General features: G+C 39.5%; 1 protein-coding gene across 2 annotated transcripts; it reads left to right on the top strand.

Annotated features, from left to right (window-relative positions):
* The first annotated feature begins 17,647 nt into the window (after positions 1-17,647).
* On the top strand, positions 17,648-20,338 carry adrb2b (adrenoceptor beta 2, surface b). 2 transcript variants are annotated; one of them, XR_014031909.1, is made up of 3 exons: positions 17,654-17,864; positions 18,034-19,979; positions 20,210-20,338. XR_014031909.1 is itself a non-coding variant. In XM_081390331.1 (2 exons), exon 2 carries the CDS (start codon positions 18,044-18,046, stop codon positions 19,262-19,264), a length of 1,221 nt encoding a protein of 406 aa, XP_081246457.1. In that variant the 5' UTR covers positions 17,648-17,864; positions 18,034-18,043; the 3' UTR covers positions 19,265-20,259. The 2 variants fall into 2 exon arrangements, 1 of the variants encoding a protein (XP_081246457.1); XM_081390331.1 differs by having other exon boundaries at positions 17,648-17,864; positions 18,034-20,259.
* The last annotated feature ends 404 nt before the right edge of the window (positions 20,339-20,742 follow it).

Genomic DNA, 20,742 nt, shown 5'->3' with positions numbered 1-20,742 from the left:
AAAAAAAAAACCTGGTGGTTTTGCAATACCAATACATAAAGGCAATTACTCTGGTCAAATTAACTCTATTGGACCACTTGAAATGGACTGATGCCAATGAATTTGTCACAATTTTCTCATCTATATATCACCTATTACTTTATAGCATCTGTTTTGACCCTCAGCCTGACTAACTGTCCTCTTTACCCTGATATTTTGATTGTGAGATCCTCCAGCAGTTTCCTGACCTTCAGACAGTTGAGGAAGAGAGATGTGGCCTCAGAGCGGCCATGCCTCAGCCCTGACCTAATGCTTGGACTCACTCCACATCTGGTTAACATCAGAGTCACTGCCCGAATGTCTGCGTTGTCTGTTTAACTGACATACTGTGCATGTGCAGTTTAAAGTTTTACATGAAAAATATGGACCAAATCATGTGTTATTGTGAATATACTGTTGGTGTATAAATAATTATGAATATTAGGCAGGTGCTTTGTAGTGTCAGGTCAGGTTAAATGCAAGTTTTACCTCTGATAAAAGAATCAGATTATCAAATCAGATTAGGCCTATATAATTATATCATCTTGTATAGTAGGTTCCTTAAAGTACAAACGTTCCCTACAGTTTTTAAAAATAAATTTTTACCTGGAAAAAAATGTTTGAAAACAATATAAAATAATTAATAATTAGTGTATATTCATTCATATGTATTCAAGGTGTTTTCTTTACATCATTAAATCAAAACTTAGTTCTGTCATGACAACTCTGAGAGTGTAATGGATACAATGTTGATATGTTTGGTCTTGGCGGAATAGCTCTGCAACGCTATTGTTGCTGTTATTGCTATTTTTGCCGTTATTGCTACTGCTGTTGGTTATTGCTGCTGCTGAAACTGCTACAGAAAATGCTGACCAGTATTTGAAGGGTTAGCAGCGAGCTCATTGGCTTATTGGCAGGATCCAATCAGCCCTATAGAGATGTGATTGCAAGCAGATTGAGTTAAGGACCAATCAATGGATATGACAATGTTTATATATTTGGTCTTAAGGTCCTTGCACACCGAGTCCGAAATTTTCATATGCTTTTTTCGTATTCGTCATTCGGTGGCTCTGAATTGTCAAAACCCCTTTCAAAGTGCTTGCTATGGATGCGGAAAACACAGAAAATGAAAACCGTGCGAAAATTTCGGACGAACATTTCGGACTCAGTTTGCAAGGACCTTGAGTCAGAAATTTTCGAACGTTAAAAAATAATTACGACCTCACGTTGTGTCAATGACGTTTACATGCTGCATGCGAAACTTTCGTCCGTCATAAAACAAGTCTGATCGGGTTCGATTTTGTGCATTTTTCAAGCAAGCATTTTGAGAGGTGTTTTGACAATTCAAAGCCACCGAATGTAGAATACGAAAAAACGCACACAAAAATTTCGGACTCATGGTGCGTTCACAATGGACGCGAATAGCGCGTCAGGCGCGAGTAATTTCAATGTTAAGTCAATGCAAAGATGCGAATTCGCGCGTTTAGCGCGGCGCGGTAGGCGCGAATTCGCCTCATTCGCGCGTCAAGTTCGTGCGAATGGCGCGAATTGAGCATCTGGCGCGTTAAGCGCGTTACGCGCAAATTATTTTATTAGTGCTTTTTGTGCATTCACGCGTTTGACGCGAATTCGCGTCTGCCGCCCGAGTTGAAAAATCTGAACTTCTGCGTCAATTCGCGCCGCGTTAACCAATCAGGAGCCTGCTTGCTGCTGTCATGTGGTGAACTGACAGTTTATAATGTTATTTTATGTTTGGCCTCAATAAATTATTTTGTAATATGACTAAAATGCACAACAAAGCAAATCTTTCACATAAAAACTCGATTTCAATATGAGAAATACTCATTTTTTATTGAATGCTATTTATTCCATATCTATTCTAGATTATATGAAACTTTATTAATCTAATGTAAAGACAACAAACACAATTTAGTGTATAAAAACTTTTAAAAAAATCTCAGGACAGGTTTCATTTTTGGAGGCTGGCTCCATTTATTATCAAAACAAAAATAAATGACAGATTAGGTGGGTGCGGGCGAGGGTGAACCTCGCGCCGGGCTGTACAGCGCGGGCTCGTCAGGCAGCGACCACCACTCGAGGCCGAGGCTTATACGGCCTACGCTGTCCTCGTCAGCGTCCTCACCGTTAGGTCCACCAAACCTACCTCCTGGAAACTCCTGAAACCCTCCGGAGGGTTTGGTGGACCCGTGTACAGCGACGATGTCCCCTACGCAGCTGTTTCTGCTCTCCAGAGCATATACGAGCGGTGACTCTCTCGATTAATGCTAATGCTAATGCTCGATAAACATCTAAAAAAAGATGGCCGCCAACAGGTTTTGAAACTTTCGCCTCTGACGCGCGTGACGCGCGTAAATTTCACTTCAAACTTTTGATTTTACGCGCATCAATTTCGCTCTTGACGCGCGAATGCACACAAAGTGGTCAAGCGTATAACTAGATGCGGCAGGCGCGACTTTGACTCGCTATTCGCGTCCGGTGTGAACGCACAGTCAGTGTGCAAGGACCTTTAGCGGAATAGATATGCTACGCTGCTGCTGCAGAGCAAATACGGGACTTGCTACTGCCAATACATACATGACATGCTGCTGCTGTAAACAAAAAATAGCAGAGCAGGTGACAATGAGATCCCCCATCATGCAGGAGAGGACAAAGGAGATGATTTTCACCTAAAAATGAAAATGATCCCATAATTTACTCACCCTCAAGCCACCCTAGGTGTTTATGACTTTCTTCTTTCAGTCGCATACAATCGTAGTGTAAATGTTTGTATTTTGTTCCAAAAAGCTCCAAAAATCACAAAAGTAATCCGTACAACTGTTAATAATAATAATTCTGAAGCAAAGCTATGGGTTTTTGTAAGAAAATATCCATATTTAAAACTTTAGAAACTATAATCACTGGCTTCCGGCAACGTGACAACATGTTTGTCACACGTGCTTCAGACACCGGTCATGCAGAGGTCATTCCCCATACTGTCAATGCAAGATGCAGTGTCTCGTTATTCTTGTCAGGGAACCAGGGTAACAGTTTTAAGCTTAGACATTTTCCAGAAACCAACATGAACACAAAGATTTCATCTTAAAAGCATCTTAAACCAAGATTTTTAAAAAGATTTTCCTGGAGATCTTTGTCTTTGACCCATTAACAGTCTAGTGTTATTTTAAAGATTTTTAGAGAAGAAAAATGTTTTCAGTGGCACAGTCAACATCACATCATCCTAAAGACCACAGACACTATGCATGTACAGTGACACATACAGTAGGATTCAAATGCAATGTAAAAGTATGTTAGCTTTATTTTTAGCTCCAATTTAATAAACTAAACATCCTGGGGCTGCTGACAGAAAGGGGCTTGATTGTTTTTTCTTTGCTCTCTCTCTATACAAGAAAATACCAACTGGGCTGAAAAAAAAAACATATTTTTTATTTATACTTTTAATTTTAACAGAGAGTTCAGATATTTCACTCATACCCCTGTGCATTAAGAATTAATTGAGAGAGAGTCGGGTGCTTGACTAATGGAGCAGTTCTCTGTCCTGAAGGGCTGCACCGAGCTCTCCAAACGGTGCTGTCCCTTTGGAAAACCTGTGACCTAAAAGAGCCCAAAGCTAAAGGGTATGTTTTCATCCAGGCACACAAATTATTAAGTTAAATTAGATTTCAAGAGACCGCTTATGCAAAGTATTTCTTGATAGTATGAGTCAATTATTTTTGTCTGGTAATCAACATTATGCCACAAATGCTGTTTTTACTTGTGCTGAACCTAAAAAAATCCTTCCAAGAATCAAATCTTTTAAATTTTTTAGGCTTTCTAATAACACTTTCAAAAGAGAAAAGTTGAAATATGAGGGGGGAATCATAAGTCAAAACCATGTGCAGCATTTTTCCTTCTGACGGTTTCACTTCACACAAGAATCTGATTTGATTAAATATCACAACTGACTACCTGGGGACATGACATGTCTGAGGAAGATCTATGAGGATGAGGATGATAAAACATTTTTTGGTTCAGCTTAAACAGACGAGTTTATTGTCAGTTACTGCACGTACTCGGGACGCATTAACACTCATGCTTCCAGGGGCCTACGCTGGGTAGCTGCATAAAAATAATATTTTTTAAATAATTATTTTTATATATTGGAGTTTACAGCAGTGTCAACCGCATTCTATAACCGAACTCACACCTGTAAACTTTTGGGAATCACAACCGCATTTTCGGTGAAGCCCTGGTGTGTGAACACAGCGGTTTAACTGGTTTCATAACATTAGGAAATTAAGTAGCCAACATTATCATATCATATGAACATAAATTTGCATCTGCATCCCAACTCAACTGCTACTGTCAAATGGGCATTTCCAAGAGACCAAATGTAATATTATAAATTACGTTCTAAGTTGTTCAAAGCGTTTCTAAGGATGCTGATTTTTAGAAGGCAGCTGTTTGCCTCTGAGATGGCCCTGTATTTAAGTTGCTCTGTTTTACTTTTCAGTTGTTGGTTGTGTTTAGTGCTGTTGCGCCTGATTTCCATCTTGTTTATTAAACCTTGTTTGTATTTTAAATCCTGCCTTCAGTCTTCATCTTCTTCAGCATTGTAATAGTAGTCAAGCCAAAGGCTAATCATATCAATTATAGTTATGTGTCCGATGTAGTAGAAAGCGATAGCCTACATAAAATACATAACCATTCTGATACATTGACTTGAAGATGTATAATTCGCACTTCCTCTTCTTCTGCTTAATCAGTTTATGGTTCAAACATGCTGTATATGGCTGAATTAAACCAGTATTTCCACTTTCCATTGTGCAGTGTCTGGATCAGGTAGTCCAAGCTTTCTAATTTTAAATTAACATTGGATAGGCTGCTAGTGTCATTATGGCCAAATAATATATGCACATGCTCCCAGTTTTATTCATTATCCAGGTAAATGACAACAAGCCTATATATTTCTGTTTCATACCCAGCTTTGTGTGGTGAGTTTGGTGGTTTATTGCTGAGTGGATACAATAAAAAATAAAACTGATTTGTGGTGTTCTAAGGTAGTAAGACTTTTAGTAAGACATAAAGAAAGAATATTGATACTATATAGATGGCAGAGCATTCAGTTCAGAGATTCTCTCTCTCTCTCTCTCTCTCTCCCTCTCTCTCTCTCTCTCTCTCTCTCTCTCTCTCTCTCTCTCTCCCTCTCTCTCTCTCTCTCTCTCTCTCTCTCTCTCTCTCTCTCTCTCTCTCTCTCTCTCTCTCTCTCTCTCTCTCTCTCTCTCTCTCTCTCATGATGGGTCCTGCAAAACTGAGAAAGAGCTGCAAACATTTCTTCTACATGGTACATTCCCAGCTGGGTCCACAAAACAGGACAAGTTTATAATTTAAAGGAGAGTGGATAAATACATTGAAGAGATAATATTTATAATAATGCCATACGATGTAATCAGATTGTGAGCATAAGGTGAAAGTGACATGTGAAGATAACCCATACTTGGAATTTGTCCTCTGCATGTAACCCATCCAAGTTAGTGCACACACGGTAGGAGCAGCGAGTAGTGAAAACACACTGCAACCGTGGACACACACCCAAAGCATTAGGCAGCCATTTTACTGAGGCGCCCAGAGAGCGATTTGGGGGTTAGGTGCCTTGCTAAAGGGTACCTCAGTCATTTCTTGCTGGTATTGAGGATCAAACCTGCATCCTTCAGGTTACCAGTCTGACTCTTTAATCATTAGGCCACAACTGCCATAATGAAACAAAGCATTTCGAAATGATCCAGATATCGAGAACATGTTGTCCCTTATCGCAGTCTCAAAAAGGTATAATGCACTCCATTGTTGTGTTAATAGTGTTTTTGATGGACGAGTTAAAAATTTTGGCAACACTTTAGAAAATTGTTCCGTCATTAATTGATAACTACACAAGAGCAAATGAGTAATGCAATATTACCAGTATACTATTAACTAACAAGAAACTCTGATTAATGAATTAGTTAGTAATAGCACAGTTGAATGAGATAGTTCATGATTGCTAATCAATACTATATTTTTCACACCTCCAAGAGGACTACTAAGAACTATACAGGTTTATAGTTTAAGCATTATTTACAGATAATTCTAAAGTAAAGATCATGGTAATCTACTAGTAATGAATGTGTCACGTTTTCATGGACTTTCTGTTTGTTTTCTTTGTCATTAGTATCATCATCATTAGTTCAGTTCTGTCACCTGTGTTTAGTTAATTAGTCAATCTTCATCATCACCGTCACCTGTCGTCACCCATTATCATCTGTGTATTTAAGTTCTCCCTTTTGGATCTTCAGTTGTCGGTCAATGTTGAGTGTTAGTGTATGTTTGAGCACACGCTCACTGTTTCGAGTTTTCCTTTGTAAATAAACTTTAGAGTATTTTTGTATATCGTGGATCATCGTCTTCTTCATCTTTATCTTCAACCCAGAGACGTTACAGATTGACCGACCCAACAAAGATGAGTAGGCTTGATTTGATGGAGTTCTTTCACGCCCTGCGATCCCCAGCACCTCTACTGGCTCTGCAATTCGACGCAGCCCCGTTCCTCCTCCGATTGTGTCCGGCTGAGCCGGCGTTTCGGTTTGGGTGCGGAGCTCGGCCAGAGGTGAAGGATTTATCTGGTCTCCCTCCTCCCATCGATCCATCAGAGCCTTCTTCGCCGCTGGTTCCGCCCAGCTTAAAGCCCTCTTCACAGCTGGTCCTGTCCAAGCTTAGAGCCCTCTTCATTGCTGGTCCCGTCCAGCTCAGAGCCCTCTTCATTGCTGGTCCCGTCCAGCTCAGAGCCCTCTTCATCGCTGGTCCCGTCCAGCACAAAGCCCTCTTCATCGCTGGTCCCGTCCAGCTCAGAGCCCTCTTCGCCGCTGGTCCTGCCCAGCTCAGAGCCCTCTTCACCGCTGGGCCCGTCCAGCACAGAGCCTTCACCGCTGTATCTGCCCAGCACCAAGCCCTCATCGCTGGTCCCACCCAGCTCAAAGCCCTCTTCAACGCTGGTTCCGTCCAGCAGAAAGCCCTCTTCGACACTGGTCCCGCCCAGCCCACCCTTTTCAACGCTGGTTCCGTCCAGCACAAAGCCCTCATCGCTGGTCACGCCCAGCTCAAAGCCCTCATCGCTGGTCACGCCCAGCTCAAAGCCCTCATCGCTGGTCACGCCTACCTCGAAGCCTTCATCGCTGGCTCTGCCCAGCTCATCAGCACACAGGGCTGATGATCCCCTGTCATCACCTATGTCCCCTGCACCTCTGACTCTACCTGGCTCCTTCGACCCTTCAGCTCCTCCTCGACCCATAGTGCCCTCACCTCCACCGTGTCCCGTCAGGCCTCCAGCTCCACCATGTTCACTCGTCCTTCTGTCGTCACATTGGTCAGCCGTCACCCTGGCTCCTCTTCGGGACTCCGTGCTGCCGGCTGCACCTCTGCCCTTCGCCCCTTCCGATCCACCGGGCTCCGTCTTCCCTCCTGCTCCTCCATCGTCCTCACTCCCACTGGTTCCGCCGCGGCCCTCCGGATCCCCTGTTCCGCCTCGGTCCCATGGGTTGTCGGAGTCGCTTTGGCCCTCCGGACCTGCAGTATCGCCTCGGCTCTAGGTCCGGCCGGCTCAATCTGGGATTCATTTTACCCCTGCTCAGCCGTCATCACCGTGGCCGCCTCCTCATCCTGCTCCTCCTTGGCTCCTCCCTCCATCGTCTCCTCCCTGGTCCTTCTTTGGTGCGGGTCGCGCCTAGCGGGAGGAGGGAGTTATGTCACGTTTTCATGGACTTTCTGTTTGTTTTCTTTGTCATTAGTATCATCATCATCATTAGTTCAGTTCTGTCACCTGTTTAGTTAATTAGTCAATCTTCATCATCACCGTCACCTGTTTATCACCCATTATCATCTGTGTATTTAAGTTCTCCCTTTTGGATCTTCAGTTGTCGGTCAATTTTGAGTGTTAGTGTATGTTTGAGCACATGCTCACTGTTTCGAGTTTTCCTTTGTAAATAAACTTTAGAGTATTTTTGTATATCGTGGATCATCGTGTTCATCTTTATCTTCAAGCCAGAGACGTTACAGAATGTCACTACATCCTTCTAGGAATTACCAATTATTTGGAACAGACAGTAAAGTGAAAAGCATGATAACCCTCTTGTAATTACTGATGTCATTGAGCTTTTGAGGTTTTTGTAAGGTTTTGGATAGTAATTGCTTCTGATGGATTTATGTATGCTTGAGTCATTACTAGTGGTTTACCATGATCTTCACTTCCAAATGACCAGTAATTCCTGTATACAGAAATGTAATATATGTCAATATATGTAAATTACATATATAATGTCAGTGCCCATGTATGTCTGCTGACTATATGAGAATATATGCAAAATTCATATATGTAAAACACATAGACATATATGAAACATATATTACAAAATATAGCAAAAATGGCCGTTTTCATGTAAGTGCCATATATTTTCTCGTATATGCACATAAATGTGAAATATATGTAAGACGCATATATGTATCTTATATCTGAATGCCTTGTAATTAAATGCCTATAGTTGGAGATTTTGTGTCTGTATTGTGTGAATACCAAATATAGTATTTTCAATACAATAATGCAGTGTTTTCTTTGTCATTTTTGACAAATACATCCACAAAGTACCATAACCATATGCCACAGCTTTAAAAATACATCAGTATCAAATGCATGTATGTTTACATACATTTATTAAATATGTGGAAAACAAATATGTATGTCACATATTTGTACTTAATGTTGTCCATATATGCGAGAAACCAATACTATACTGTAATATATGCAGATATATGGTATCATTATGGATGAATTCAAATATTTTCTTCACATGTTTGGACACATAAATGTTCATATATGTTGCAGGCATATATTGTGTTCTCAGATAAGTCAAATATATGTATAGATATATGTCATGCTATTTAAAATATAAGTACATATATGGCCATATATTACATTTTTGTATGGGATAACGCTTGAGTCATCATTACTATACATTATTATGACACAAAAGACATGTGAGCACATGGCACAAAGAAACAGAGAGTGCTCACACTAAACTAAACAAAAAACATGAGCACATGGCCAGCGAACACAATCACAAGCCATGTGCTCAAACAAAAAAAGACAGGAACACGCAGCTAATGAGAACACTTATAAGCCGCGTGTTCACACAAAACATGACAACATGAAAGCACACAGCCAGTGAAAAACACAAGCTGTGTGTTACAAAGCACAAGGCAGAACATAACATCCACAGAACACAACAACAACACACGCGGACAGAAGAGCATACGTCTCGGACGAACTTAAAACCGCACGCTAACCATAACAAGACGATATGAGTGTCAGAACTCTGTCACCAAACCAAGAATAAAGACTGCGAAGTGACCGGACAAGATGCCTCTAAGACTCCCATGCTATGTACTACCACTTTTTGCTGATCCAAAAGTGTATCTGAATTTACCTACCTTTTACCTAAATACTATAAATGTAAGTCTAAATTACACCTAGATAAAAGACATTTCTAAATCATCCACTGAGTTAAATAATAGATAAATAACAGCAAAAACTGTTCCACTGCCACAATATCCTGCATGTAAAGCTGCTTAAAAGAGGAAAAAGCAACTTTAGCTGATTTTCCCATTCCACCTCACAAATCTCTCACCCGCGCAACAAAAAAATCAGGCCATCCGTCCTCTGGTTTGCACCTGTCTTCTGTCGCGTCATGGAAAACTCAGTCCATGCATTTAAGATAATTTATCAACAAATTCAGCCCAGCTCTGCTGAAAGACTAATGAATCCTCTCCTGATAACAATGGCACCTGCTGTAAACTATATGACCAGTCATGACCAGGCTGACAGTACATCTCCCTATCTTAATCTGTGGACCTGTGAACCCTGAACTGACATTCGAAACCTTTGATGGGTGGGAAGCATCAATAAGTGAGGCACACTGAGGCTGGGACAGGGATTTAGTAATCGTTTGCTAAACCTTGCTAACCTTTCCACAAACAGGTCTGGAACACACACTATCACTTACTGGAAACCAAACATTATACCACTCCAGAATTGGCAGTTAGTTAGTATAGACATTTAATGAGGATTTCTTCAGCTATTTTCAAGTTTTTGAATAATGTCATTTATTTATTTTTTACCAATGGCAATTGAGTGGTTAAATCTGGCATAAAATCCATTTACTTATTATTATTACATGGCTTGGTTGAATTTAATGTAGAATGCGGTCTGTTATGTAAGGGATAATGTAGAGCGAGGCGGTTGTTATAGCGAATACAACCCCGACAGGCTGATCAACCGCCTCGCTCTTCATTATCCCGCTTATTACATGGCTACCTACCAAATAAATCGATAATTTGACACAAAATAGTTTATTGATTTAAAAATGATTGTATTGCTTCCGCTAAAGAAAATAGTCTGTTCCGTCTCTACGGTTAGAATCCTGCGTCCATAGCAACGCTCTGTTTTTCATGGCAACGGTGTGTTATCCTTAGCAGCGGTCTGTTATCAAGAAATAACAGACCGCATTCTACATTAGAATTCAACCAAGCCATGTAATAATTCTTGATAACAGACCGCTGCTAAGGATAACACACCGTTGCCATGAAAAACAGAGCGTTGCTATGGACGCAGGATTCTAATCGTAGAGACGGAACGGACTATTTTCTTTAGCGGAAGCAATACAATAGTTTTTAAATCAATAAACTCCTTTTTAAATCAATATTTTGTGTCAAATTATTGATTTATTTGGTAGGTAGCCATGTAATAAGCGGGATAATGAAGAGCGAGGCGGTTGTTATAGCGAATACAACCCCGACAGGCTGATTCAAGACTTGGCGTCGGGGTCCTGATCAGCCTGTCGGGGTCGTATTCGCTATAACAACCGCCTCACTCGACATTATCCCTTACATAGCGATCGACATGTGACTACGTGTTCGAATAAAAAGAGTATTTTTTCCATTAATTTTTCACATAGGGATTTTAAAAGTCTACATTAAAGAGTTATAAGCCATGAACCAAGCCAATCAGCTACGAGGTGGATCACAACACTACAGAATTAGATTTGAAGCAAAAAAAGTGTACCATTCAATTTTTGGACAAAAAGACAACAGTACAAGACTCTTTAGTGAGGGAAATATATATATACACTCTAAAAAATGCTGGGTTGTTTCAACCCAAGTTTGGGTCAAATATGAGTCAAAAAATTTAAACCAACCGTTGGGTTTGTCCATATTTGACCCAAACTTGGGTTGAAACAACCCAGCATTTTTAGAGTGTGCATATATATAAAAACATTTCTGCATTTTGAGAGCTTTGAGAGATCAACTCGATTACGTCATTTGCAGTGGTTCATTGGAGTGGGCGGAGCTAAAGAGCTATTTTGGCTAATTCCGCTGTTTAACACAATTATTTTTAAAATAAGCTGAAATAGCAAACAGCATTGATTAACAGCCTCATTGCTCACAGTCTGTCTTTAAAGATTTATAAGTTATCGTTCATAATCAATTTCCCTATATCGAGAAAATGAAATATTCTGCAACCCAACTGTTACGCTTCATAGGAAGTACTGAGGAAAAAAGATCCTCTCCCCTACATAGGTTGCATAATGGCCAACACTTGAAAAAAAAATAAAAAATTCTGAAGGCCTGTTTTTCCTTTAGAGTAAAATAGAATAAACCTGGCAAATGTAAAGTTTCCCTTTTTAGATGCAACATTTATGGGAAGGGAGTATTGAAATGAATCATGCAAGGTGATTCACTTTACGTCAATTTACTGGTGTTTGCGCCATAATTTACCGCCCCAAAAAAGCCTCTTAAAACAGATGCTAATTTGCGCATCTCTTGGTAGATTTCGTTGGTCATTATGGAAATGACTTTTGATTGTGTAGTGGTTACCATTTTTTGGTTGCCAGACAAACTATTTGTACAGCATACTACAACAAAATACAAAATATTACATAGAGGACACTTACTTGAATGAGATATTTTAATAAAATTACAAGCCTTTTCCATTTCGCATTGCCATTCTATGATCTTCTAAAAAAAAAAAAGAGAGAGACAGAGAAGGTAAAATAATCAAACATAAAAAAATATCCTAAAGTGAACATGTGAGAGGAAACAGGTCCATCATGTACATCCTTTAAGTGCTGTAGATTTATCTTCTTGATTGATTCTCTGGACAGTGAGCTTTTATCTGTAATTGACCGAAGTGCATCGCTGTCTGTTTCCATTACATTTTCACTTATTTTGACAATGTGCTCTCCACTGCATTCAAATAAGACACGGATCAGGTTGGCGCCGCTGTTTTGCATTTTAGAGACAGCATGAGCGTCCGCCCTTCACTGAATTTGTAAAGTTTGGAATTGTTTAAGGATTTTGGCTCCACCATTATCCTGCACATTGTCCAAGCAGGCAATTCAGTGAAACCAAGTTAATTGACCTTTCGTTGACCCTTTTAATGTCTAGTGCCGTTCCCGTTACTTTCATTATATGTGACATATTCTAGAAAAAAAATATATTAGTCATGGCTGTGCACTGTATTTCTGGTCTATATTCACAGAAGATACAATGTAAAAAATGTGAATTTTCAGCATATTTATTAATTATATATACATGTACAGTCCAGTATATTCATGGTTAGTGGAAGGTGATATTCTATAGAAATTATTACAGTCTGTGATGTAGCAGTATTGTCTATGTTTGTTGTCTCCATATTTTCTGTGTAAATTATGTCAATTGTAATAATTTGAGTGTTCAATATCAATATGTGCCTGGATGAGAGCCCAACATTCACCAAATGATGAAATATGTTTGTGCTATATTATAAAATATAACCAAAAATTGCATTGTACGTTATGATCACATTTAGGTGTTGTTAATAAATTCTGATTATTACATGGAGCAAATTCTGATTATTTTGTCCATATATTTTGTCCACAATTGTTACACCACCAAATTAATCTAAATGAAATTAAGTAATCACAAAAATATCAATATCAAATTAAACAACAATCTACTAAAGGTGTATGTTTCTGTCACATAGTAAAAAAAAAAAAGAAAAGAAAAAAAAAGATGTAATTGTTACTTTCAATGTGACTTTATTTCTGAAAAAGTCTTACCAAACAAAAAGTTTACTCAAGTTAACATTAACATTAACATTGTCATATCCATTACCATGCTAGAAAATGCATCATATACTAGAAATAATGCCAATAAATCTCTCTCTGGCATATATTTGGACCATTATTGTATTTTTCAAACTAAAATATATATAATAATATCTCATTTATGGTGGTTCACAGATGAGTGTAGACTGATCTGAACCCTGCTATTTCCTAAAGTTGAAAGCTAGTGTCAATGTACAACATGTACAGCATGCACAGCATGCCTGACCATATAGACAAGCCTACACCTTCCTTTCCACCCTCATTTCCCCAGGAAGATAAGCAATCTGCTCATCAGATCTCCCTGGTGCTGAGTGGAAATACATCTGTCACGCATGTCAATGATAAAACGGTTTTGGGAGGCATCCTGTGGAAAAACCTTCTCTTCAAGTGTTTCATTTCCTTTACTGCTCTTGTGAAGTCGAGTATGTATGTGTGTTTGCATGTGCATGTGTGTGTGAGGGCGTTTATGCCCCTGTATGCATTTGTCTAAGGTTATTGTCGGAGCCAGGAGATGCGTAAGTAAACTCGTTTGTATGAACATGGTGGATATCCCTCCCAAGGAAACATCTCACAAAACTCTTGGCCACTTCCTCATTGTTGGATTTATATGGAACAGACAGCATTACTGTTCCTTGATGTTACATGCCACAGCACTTTCAAAGCCTAAGCTGACGCAATAACATCCGGAAATGCTAACGCTAAAGTGCTCTAAATTGTTTATGCCAAAACGCTAAATTGTTTATGCCTAAAACAATTAAAACAACTTAATACCCTGATAACATGTTATGTTTTCATTATGCTAGCACAGGATGCTCAGCCTAAAAATTGACAGGTTGAAACTGGCTGTACGGAAAGGCACATTTACACTTAATGAAGCACATTTCATGCATATGTGCTCATAAACAGACTTAACCGGTGTTCACAGCTAAATACTACAAAAGATTGTTGAGAACACAAAATGTAGAGGGTAACATAGGGCATTCACTGAGGTTAATACATGAATATACAAACCAAAGCACAAATCCACCCACATACCGCTTCAGATTTTTTATTTGCTCTAGTATCAGATGCTATTGAGCATGTTTTGTTTTTAGCATCACAGAGGATGTTAACAACCAAGACAGCATGCTTATTTGCACATACGGATGCATAGTTAATTCACATACACGAGGCACAGGCTGCACAGTCTGGTGAATGATTAAACGCATGCTGAGATATGTTGCATGGACATTTGACTCAGCAAGAAAGCTACATGGAGTTTAATGCTTTCACATTGTCTTATCTGATTGCGGTAGGAAACCCTGAAATGAAGTGTGATTTGCTGAATGGCATTCTGTACATACATAGTTTAGTTATACATCTGAACATACATATAGTAAGTGACAAACCCTTGCAACCAAATTCAGAGTTTGCTGAACCAAACTGAACAACTAGCTAACAACATCATTTAAAAAGGGCATTTAAAAGTGAATTACCTGAAGGGGAACAAGCAGACGTGTGCTTTATTATATTGAGTGTGCATGTAAGGGTTATTTAGTTGTGTTAGTTCATTTACACAACACCATTTTAAACAAAAAACCTGAAAACTTTTTATGCGTTTTGGCCGTTCATTTACACAACAGCAGTGTGTAAATGCAAGCTTTTGAAAACAGGTTTAAAATTTTGAAAATCCACTAGATAGTGTACACGCAGCGAACACATCTTTCCACGCTCACGGCCAAAGGAGTATACTTTGAAAGGCACTCGTACTAAACTGAGCAAGACGGAGCGGAAAGCGAAAAATGAAGTATACCCGGGCCTTTACTTGCCTTAGTTTCTACTTGAATTACACACCTGTTCCCTATTCTGTTGATTACCTTCGCTAGTGTATTTAAGCCCTTGGTTTTCCTCAGTTCCTTGTCTAGTGTTAACGTTGTGTTTCCCTCTGCGTTCATTAAAAGTCTGTTTAATCATCTTCTGCTTGCTCTCTTGGATTGCAACAACTTTAAACATTACAGAGCCCTTGTGGGTACTACAGATCTTCAAAGTACAATTTGTAAAAACTGTACTTGCAGACAATATAATATTAATGAAATAAAAGCCTGCTTAAGTGTACTTAAAGAGAGTACACAACCATGTTTGGTAACACTTTATTTTACAGTGTCCTTGTTACATGTTACATGTACTTACCATAGTAATAACAGTAAATTATGCATAATTACATGCAATTAACCCTAAACCAAATCCTAATCCTACCTTAACCCTATAGTAAGTACATGTTGTTAATTATTATTACTCAGTACTTAAATATATAATTACACTGTAACAATGACACCTTAAAATAAAGTGTAGCCCCATGTTTTTTAAAACACTTAAGTACACTTTGTCATGCTTTGAAGTCATCGTGAAATCAAAATGGACAATTCTTGTTTTTTTTTTTTTTTTTATAGAATATTGCACTATTTACTATAAATGAGATCCAGGCACATCAGTATTTTTTTTTTGTAATTCATGTGGCCTCATATTCTTTCATCAAAATAACTTCCCCTCCCACTTGCAACTACATCACTTCACTGATGACATGTATACTTGCATGAGACAACCTGTCACTCACATAAGATCAACCAATACTGTAGCAAACCACAACCATCCAATCAGTTCCCTACGGACAAAATCAAGTCCCGCCCCCATACAATTTTTCTTGTTCGAGAAGCCATTTCACTCAGATATATGTCACATCAAGCACTCACATTTAAATAAATGTAAACTACTATACATTATTATTTAATTCAAAATTATGCTAAAGTGATGGCATATCAAGAAGGACTACCAACAGCTAATGAGCAGCAAAAAAACATTTACCATGTTCAGAACAGTTACCAGCTGTGTATGTGTTTGTCACTCATTCTCAAATGTAACCTGTCTCTCTACTTTATATTTGCTCTCATCAGCCTTCTGGTCCAGGGATAACATAGCAGTTCAGAGAAACGGTGCTGTTTAAAAGCACCAGCTTATCAAGCATTAATAAAACATGGCTTAAAATTGCCAGACATTTATACATCTCCAGTCGCTATTATTACTTCCGTCTTAAATAACAAACATTGAATGGCTTAAGCTGTTGACATTCATATTTCTTATTTGTAAGCACGAGACAAAACTGTTTTAGCACAATGTCAACCATCACAATTTCAGGAGAAACTTATGCATTTCATACATAATTATGCAGAACAATCGTTTAAGAGATTCAGTCCCACATTTAAATCCAGTAGTCATGTCCCAAATGTTATGGTAAGTGACTAGAGACTGTATAAAGCAGAAGCAATATTACTGTAAATATATGCAAGTGGAAGAAATCATAACGCTTATACAGCTGTAGTTCCACCTTACAATTAAAAGAGCCAGTGATAGAAGCATCACAATGCTTAATGTGGGGCGGTACCAATAGAAGTCCCGTCCTTAAAATTAAAAGAGCCAGACCTGGTTTCACAAACAGGGTTTATATTAAACCAGAATTAGGCCATATTAAATTAAATTAGGGCATTTAAGTAGCTTTTATAAACGTGCCTTAGAAAAAAGAAAAAAAAAAACATTACTGGTGTGCATCTTGGGATAAAACAATGGCCCTGACATGGTTTAAGATATTAAAACATATTAAACATGCATTTTAGTCAGGGACCAGCTTAAGCCTTGGCTGTGAAACCGGGTATCCTTATTAGTTCCTCAAAAATGTGCATGTGAATTTGCTGAACCAGCTATTGTGTTATTTGAGTTTAAAAGGACGTTTTTTCTTTGATGTGAAGAATGTAAAAATAATGTCTACTTGAATAATTAAGACCCCAATTCTTTACATATTTATAAGTGTATTGTAAGTGGCCGTTATTAGCAGATAGGAATATTTTTAAAAGCTAATTTTGATTTGTTCAGAATTAAATATCCAAAACCTCTTATTTTGAGCAATAATATTTAAATATTAAATTTTTTCATTAGTCTCCTGTCTCCATTAGTGTAACCCAGAAAATGTGAAGCAAAGATTAACGCATGTGGATAGAAATATTGATCTTACATGGCCTAGTGACAAAACACAGTGGGGATCTTCTCTAGGTACACAGAACATCCATATCACAGCAGAGATCATTAAAAAAAAAAGAACAAAACAAGAGTTTCTCACCCTCTATCTGTCTATCTATCTATCAATCAATCATAAATATATTTTGTCTTTTTGTTTTTTATTACTGGTACATATTGCCTTACTAGTAATAATTCTGAAAGTAACATCAAATAGCTTCTTCTGTTTCTCTGCTTCTCTTTACAAGTGTAGTGCTCTGCGCTGCACAGAGCTGTGCTCTGATTGGCTGCTGACAAACTGTGACGTCAGCACTGGCTGTTATAAGAGTCCAACTGATAGTCAGGAGCACATTTAGTCTACAGTGTGTTCAGCCAAGAGTGCTGTGCGCATGTAAAGGAAACACAGAAAAAAATGACCAGGTGATTAAGAGTTGAGCACACTCAGTGTAAGAACACTATGTGAGACCAGAACACTTCCTAAGAGAAACACAATTCAGAAGGATTATTTTTGGATACCTTAAGGGAGTCCATGAATAGTGGAATTAAGTTGGACGACTCTAAAACACTCTCCTGATTTTAGTAAGTGACTTGATCTCTTGAGGATATTCTCCTCTGACACATTTTCCATGCTGTAAAGTCATTCTCATACTTTGCTCTCTAGACTCAATGTACTTTCTATTCGCTTGTGCTCTCTGAAAAGCATTCCTTTTTCAGGCTAACAAAATTTATGTTGATTTTCCTTCCTCAGGTCAAAGCTCATGGAGGGAGAGGATACGTTGAGCACGGAGAACACCTCCCTGCCCATGAATGTTTCAGCTGGGCTAAACGATTCTTCTCCGGTGTCAGAATATAGTGATGCAGAGGTGGTCTTAATTAGCATCTTAATGGGGCTTCTGGTTCTAGGCATCGTCTTTGGCAATGTGCTGGTCATCAGCGCCATTGTACGATTTCAACGTTTGCAGACGGTCACCAACTACTTCATCAGCTCCCTCGCCTGCGCCGACCTGGTCATGGGCCTCATGGTGGTGCCCTTCGGCGCATGCTACATCCTTCTCAACACATGGCACTTCGGAAACTTCTTCTGCGAGTTTTGGACGGCTACGGATGTGTTGTGCGTGACCGCTAGCATCGAGACGCTGTGCGTGATCGCCCTGGACCGATACGTTGCGATCATGTGGCCTCTACGCTATCACTCGATGCTTACAAAGCGGAAGGCCTGCGGGATGGTCCTAGGGGTGTGGGCGGTGGCCGCCCTGATCTCTTTCCTGCCCATCCACATGGAGTGGTGGGTGTCCGACGACCCTGATGCGTTGAGATGCATGGAGAACCCAACCTGCTGCGACTTCAACACCAACGCCGCCTACGCCGTGACCTCCTCCATCATCTCCTTCTACATCCCGCTGATCATCATGGTATTTGTGTACAGCCGGGTCTTCCGGGAGGCCCGAAGGCAGCTTCAGAAAATCGACCGCATTGAGGGACGCATACGCACACAGAGCTTCAGCACCCTGGAGGGGAATGAGATGAAGAACCGGAGGACCAAGTTCTGCGTGAAGGACCACAAAGCTCTGAAGACCTTGGGGATCATCATGGGAACATTCACCCTCTGCTGGCTGCCGTTTTTCGTGCTTAACGTGGTGGCGGCCATCTGGAAGATGGACAACATCATGTTGCCTTTCAGGATCTTGAACTGGATCGGCTACGCCAACTCCGCCTTCAACCCCCTGATCTACTGCAGGAGTCCTGAGTTCAGATGCGCCTTTCAGGAGATCCTGTGCAGGAGAACTTCTCACCTACCTTCCACAAGGAATAACAAGGGATATATCTACAGCGGCCACAGCTGGCAAGTCCGCACGAAGACCACCAGACAACGAGAGCCCTCGCCAACTTGCGAAACAGAAATGGGTGCAAACAGTTTGACTGCAGGCACCAAAAACACAAATGGGAATTGTAATAAAGCTGTGACGTCCAATATTTAGCACAATTTTGAACGTTTGAATATTCCCTGGAGCACTTGAGAGATTTCTGCAACCACTAATTGTCTGTGACAAAACATGGTTTTTAGATGTTTTAGCCTTTGAACCATGAAGGTTTTGCCCATTTTTTCACCATATTTAAGATGTACTGTTGACTTATTGTGATACTTGTATTGAGTCAGAACAAATGGAAATGAAGTAACTTCTGTTTTTGGACAAATGAGGAAAGAAACAAAGTTTGAAAGCCAAGACAGTCTACCTCTGGATTCCACTTACTACCTCGAGACACTTTTCAAGTCTCAACTGAAACCTGGATGGTTAATTCATAATTTATTCATAAATTCCTCAGCTTACAAAACCGAGAGTCTGGATTTGTACCGTAACATGTGGACTGCAGATCTTAAAGAGCGTCAAAGGGGTGTCTTATGCCAGACAGACTTGTTACATTCCATTAAACTGGACTCGTTGGAAACCAGGGTCTTCGATATCTCTGAGCCCTCCTCCAGTCAGAGGAAATATAACCCTCTGATGAGGGGCAACAGGTGCACATTGCCGTCTGTGCTATAACCAGCTGTTCTTGTCGAAAGGAAAAAAGTGAAAGAGCCAAGCAGTTCTCTCCAACCCCAGCCCTTCAACCTTCCCCCGTTAACATTTCCACTGGGAAATCGTTTTAAGGTTACAGCTGAAGCTGTATCTATAAAGGGTCATGTTTATAAAAGTAAGTACGCAAGTCTACATTCGCAGTCTGGGTGGCACAATAATCTTGTTATATTTAACACGTCACTATGTGCAATGAATGTGCCAATGATTCTCATTGCTAAACAATATTTAGGTGTTGAATGTGTAAATCTTGATGCTATATCAGCATCCTAATTTAAGGAATACCACTTCTGGCATCAAATTTATGGGGGTAGGCATTCATAACTGTTGTGTTTGTACTGTTTACAGATTCCTGAACAAACAGCCCTTTGGGCAAACGGCACAAGCTCACCTGATATTGATCCGATGGTTGTTTATTTCCATCCGTTTAGTTTTGTGTAATAGCCCAGGCAATGCACTTGATTATGACAGAAGCACTACTGGAAAATATCTGACATTACTAAAAGCTGACAAATGTACGTTTACGCAATGGCCCGGTGTTGTGCTATTTGAGCCCCCTTCCTGTGTGCGCATATGTCATGGGAATTTGAGAAAGACATAAATACAGCTTATGTGGCTCTATAGACTCATTGAAGTGCTATTTATTTTTTGCCAGGAATAAAAACAAGGTTGTGATGAATAGAAGTACAGTGTGTTCAAAGAATTATATTTAAGAATTGTAGTCTTAATTAACAACGTGCTCATTTTTAAGCTGACGAAAGAAAAGTCTTTTCCACATAAAAAAATCAGTATACAAAAACTCCATAAAACAGTTTTGAAAGCTGTGAGTTTTGAAAAGTATGATATGCAGTGCATGCTATTGAAAAGGCTGTAAATCTCTG

Source organism: Scardinius erythrophthalmus, assembly GCF_964197995.2.
Source record: "Scardinius erythrophthalmus genome assembly, chromosome: 17".
NCBI classification, from domain to species: Eukaryota; Metazoa; Chordata; class Actinopteri; order Cypriniformes; family Leuciscidae; genus Scardinius; species Scardinius erythrophthalmus.
Note: the sequence above shows the minus strand (reverse complement) of the source record. Positions and strands in the feature narration are given on the sequence as shown.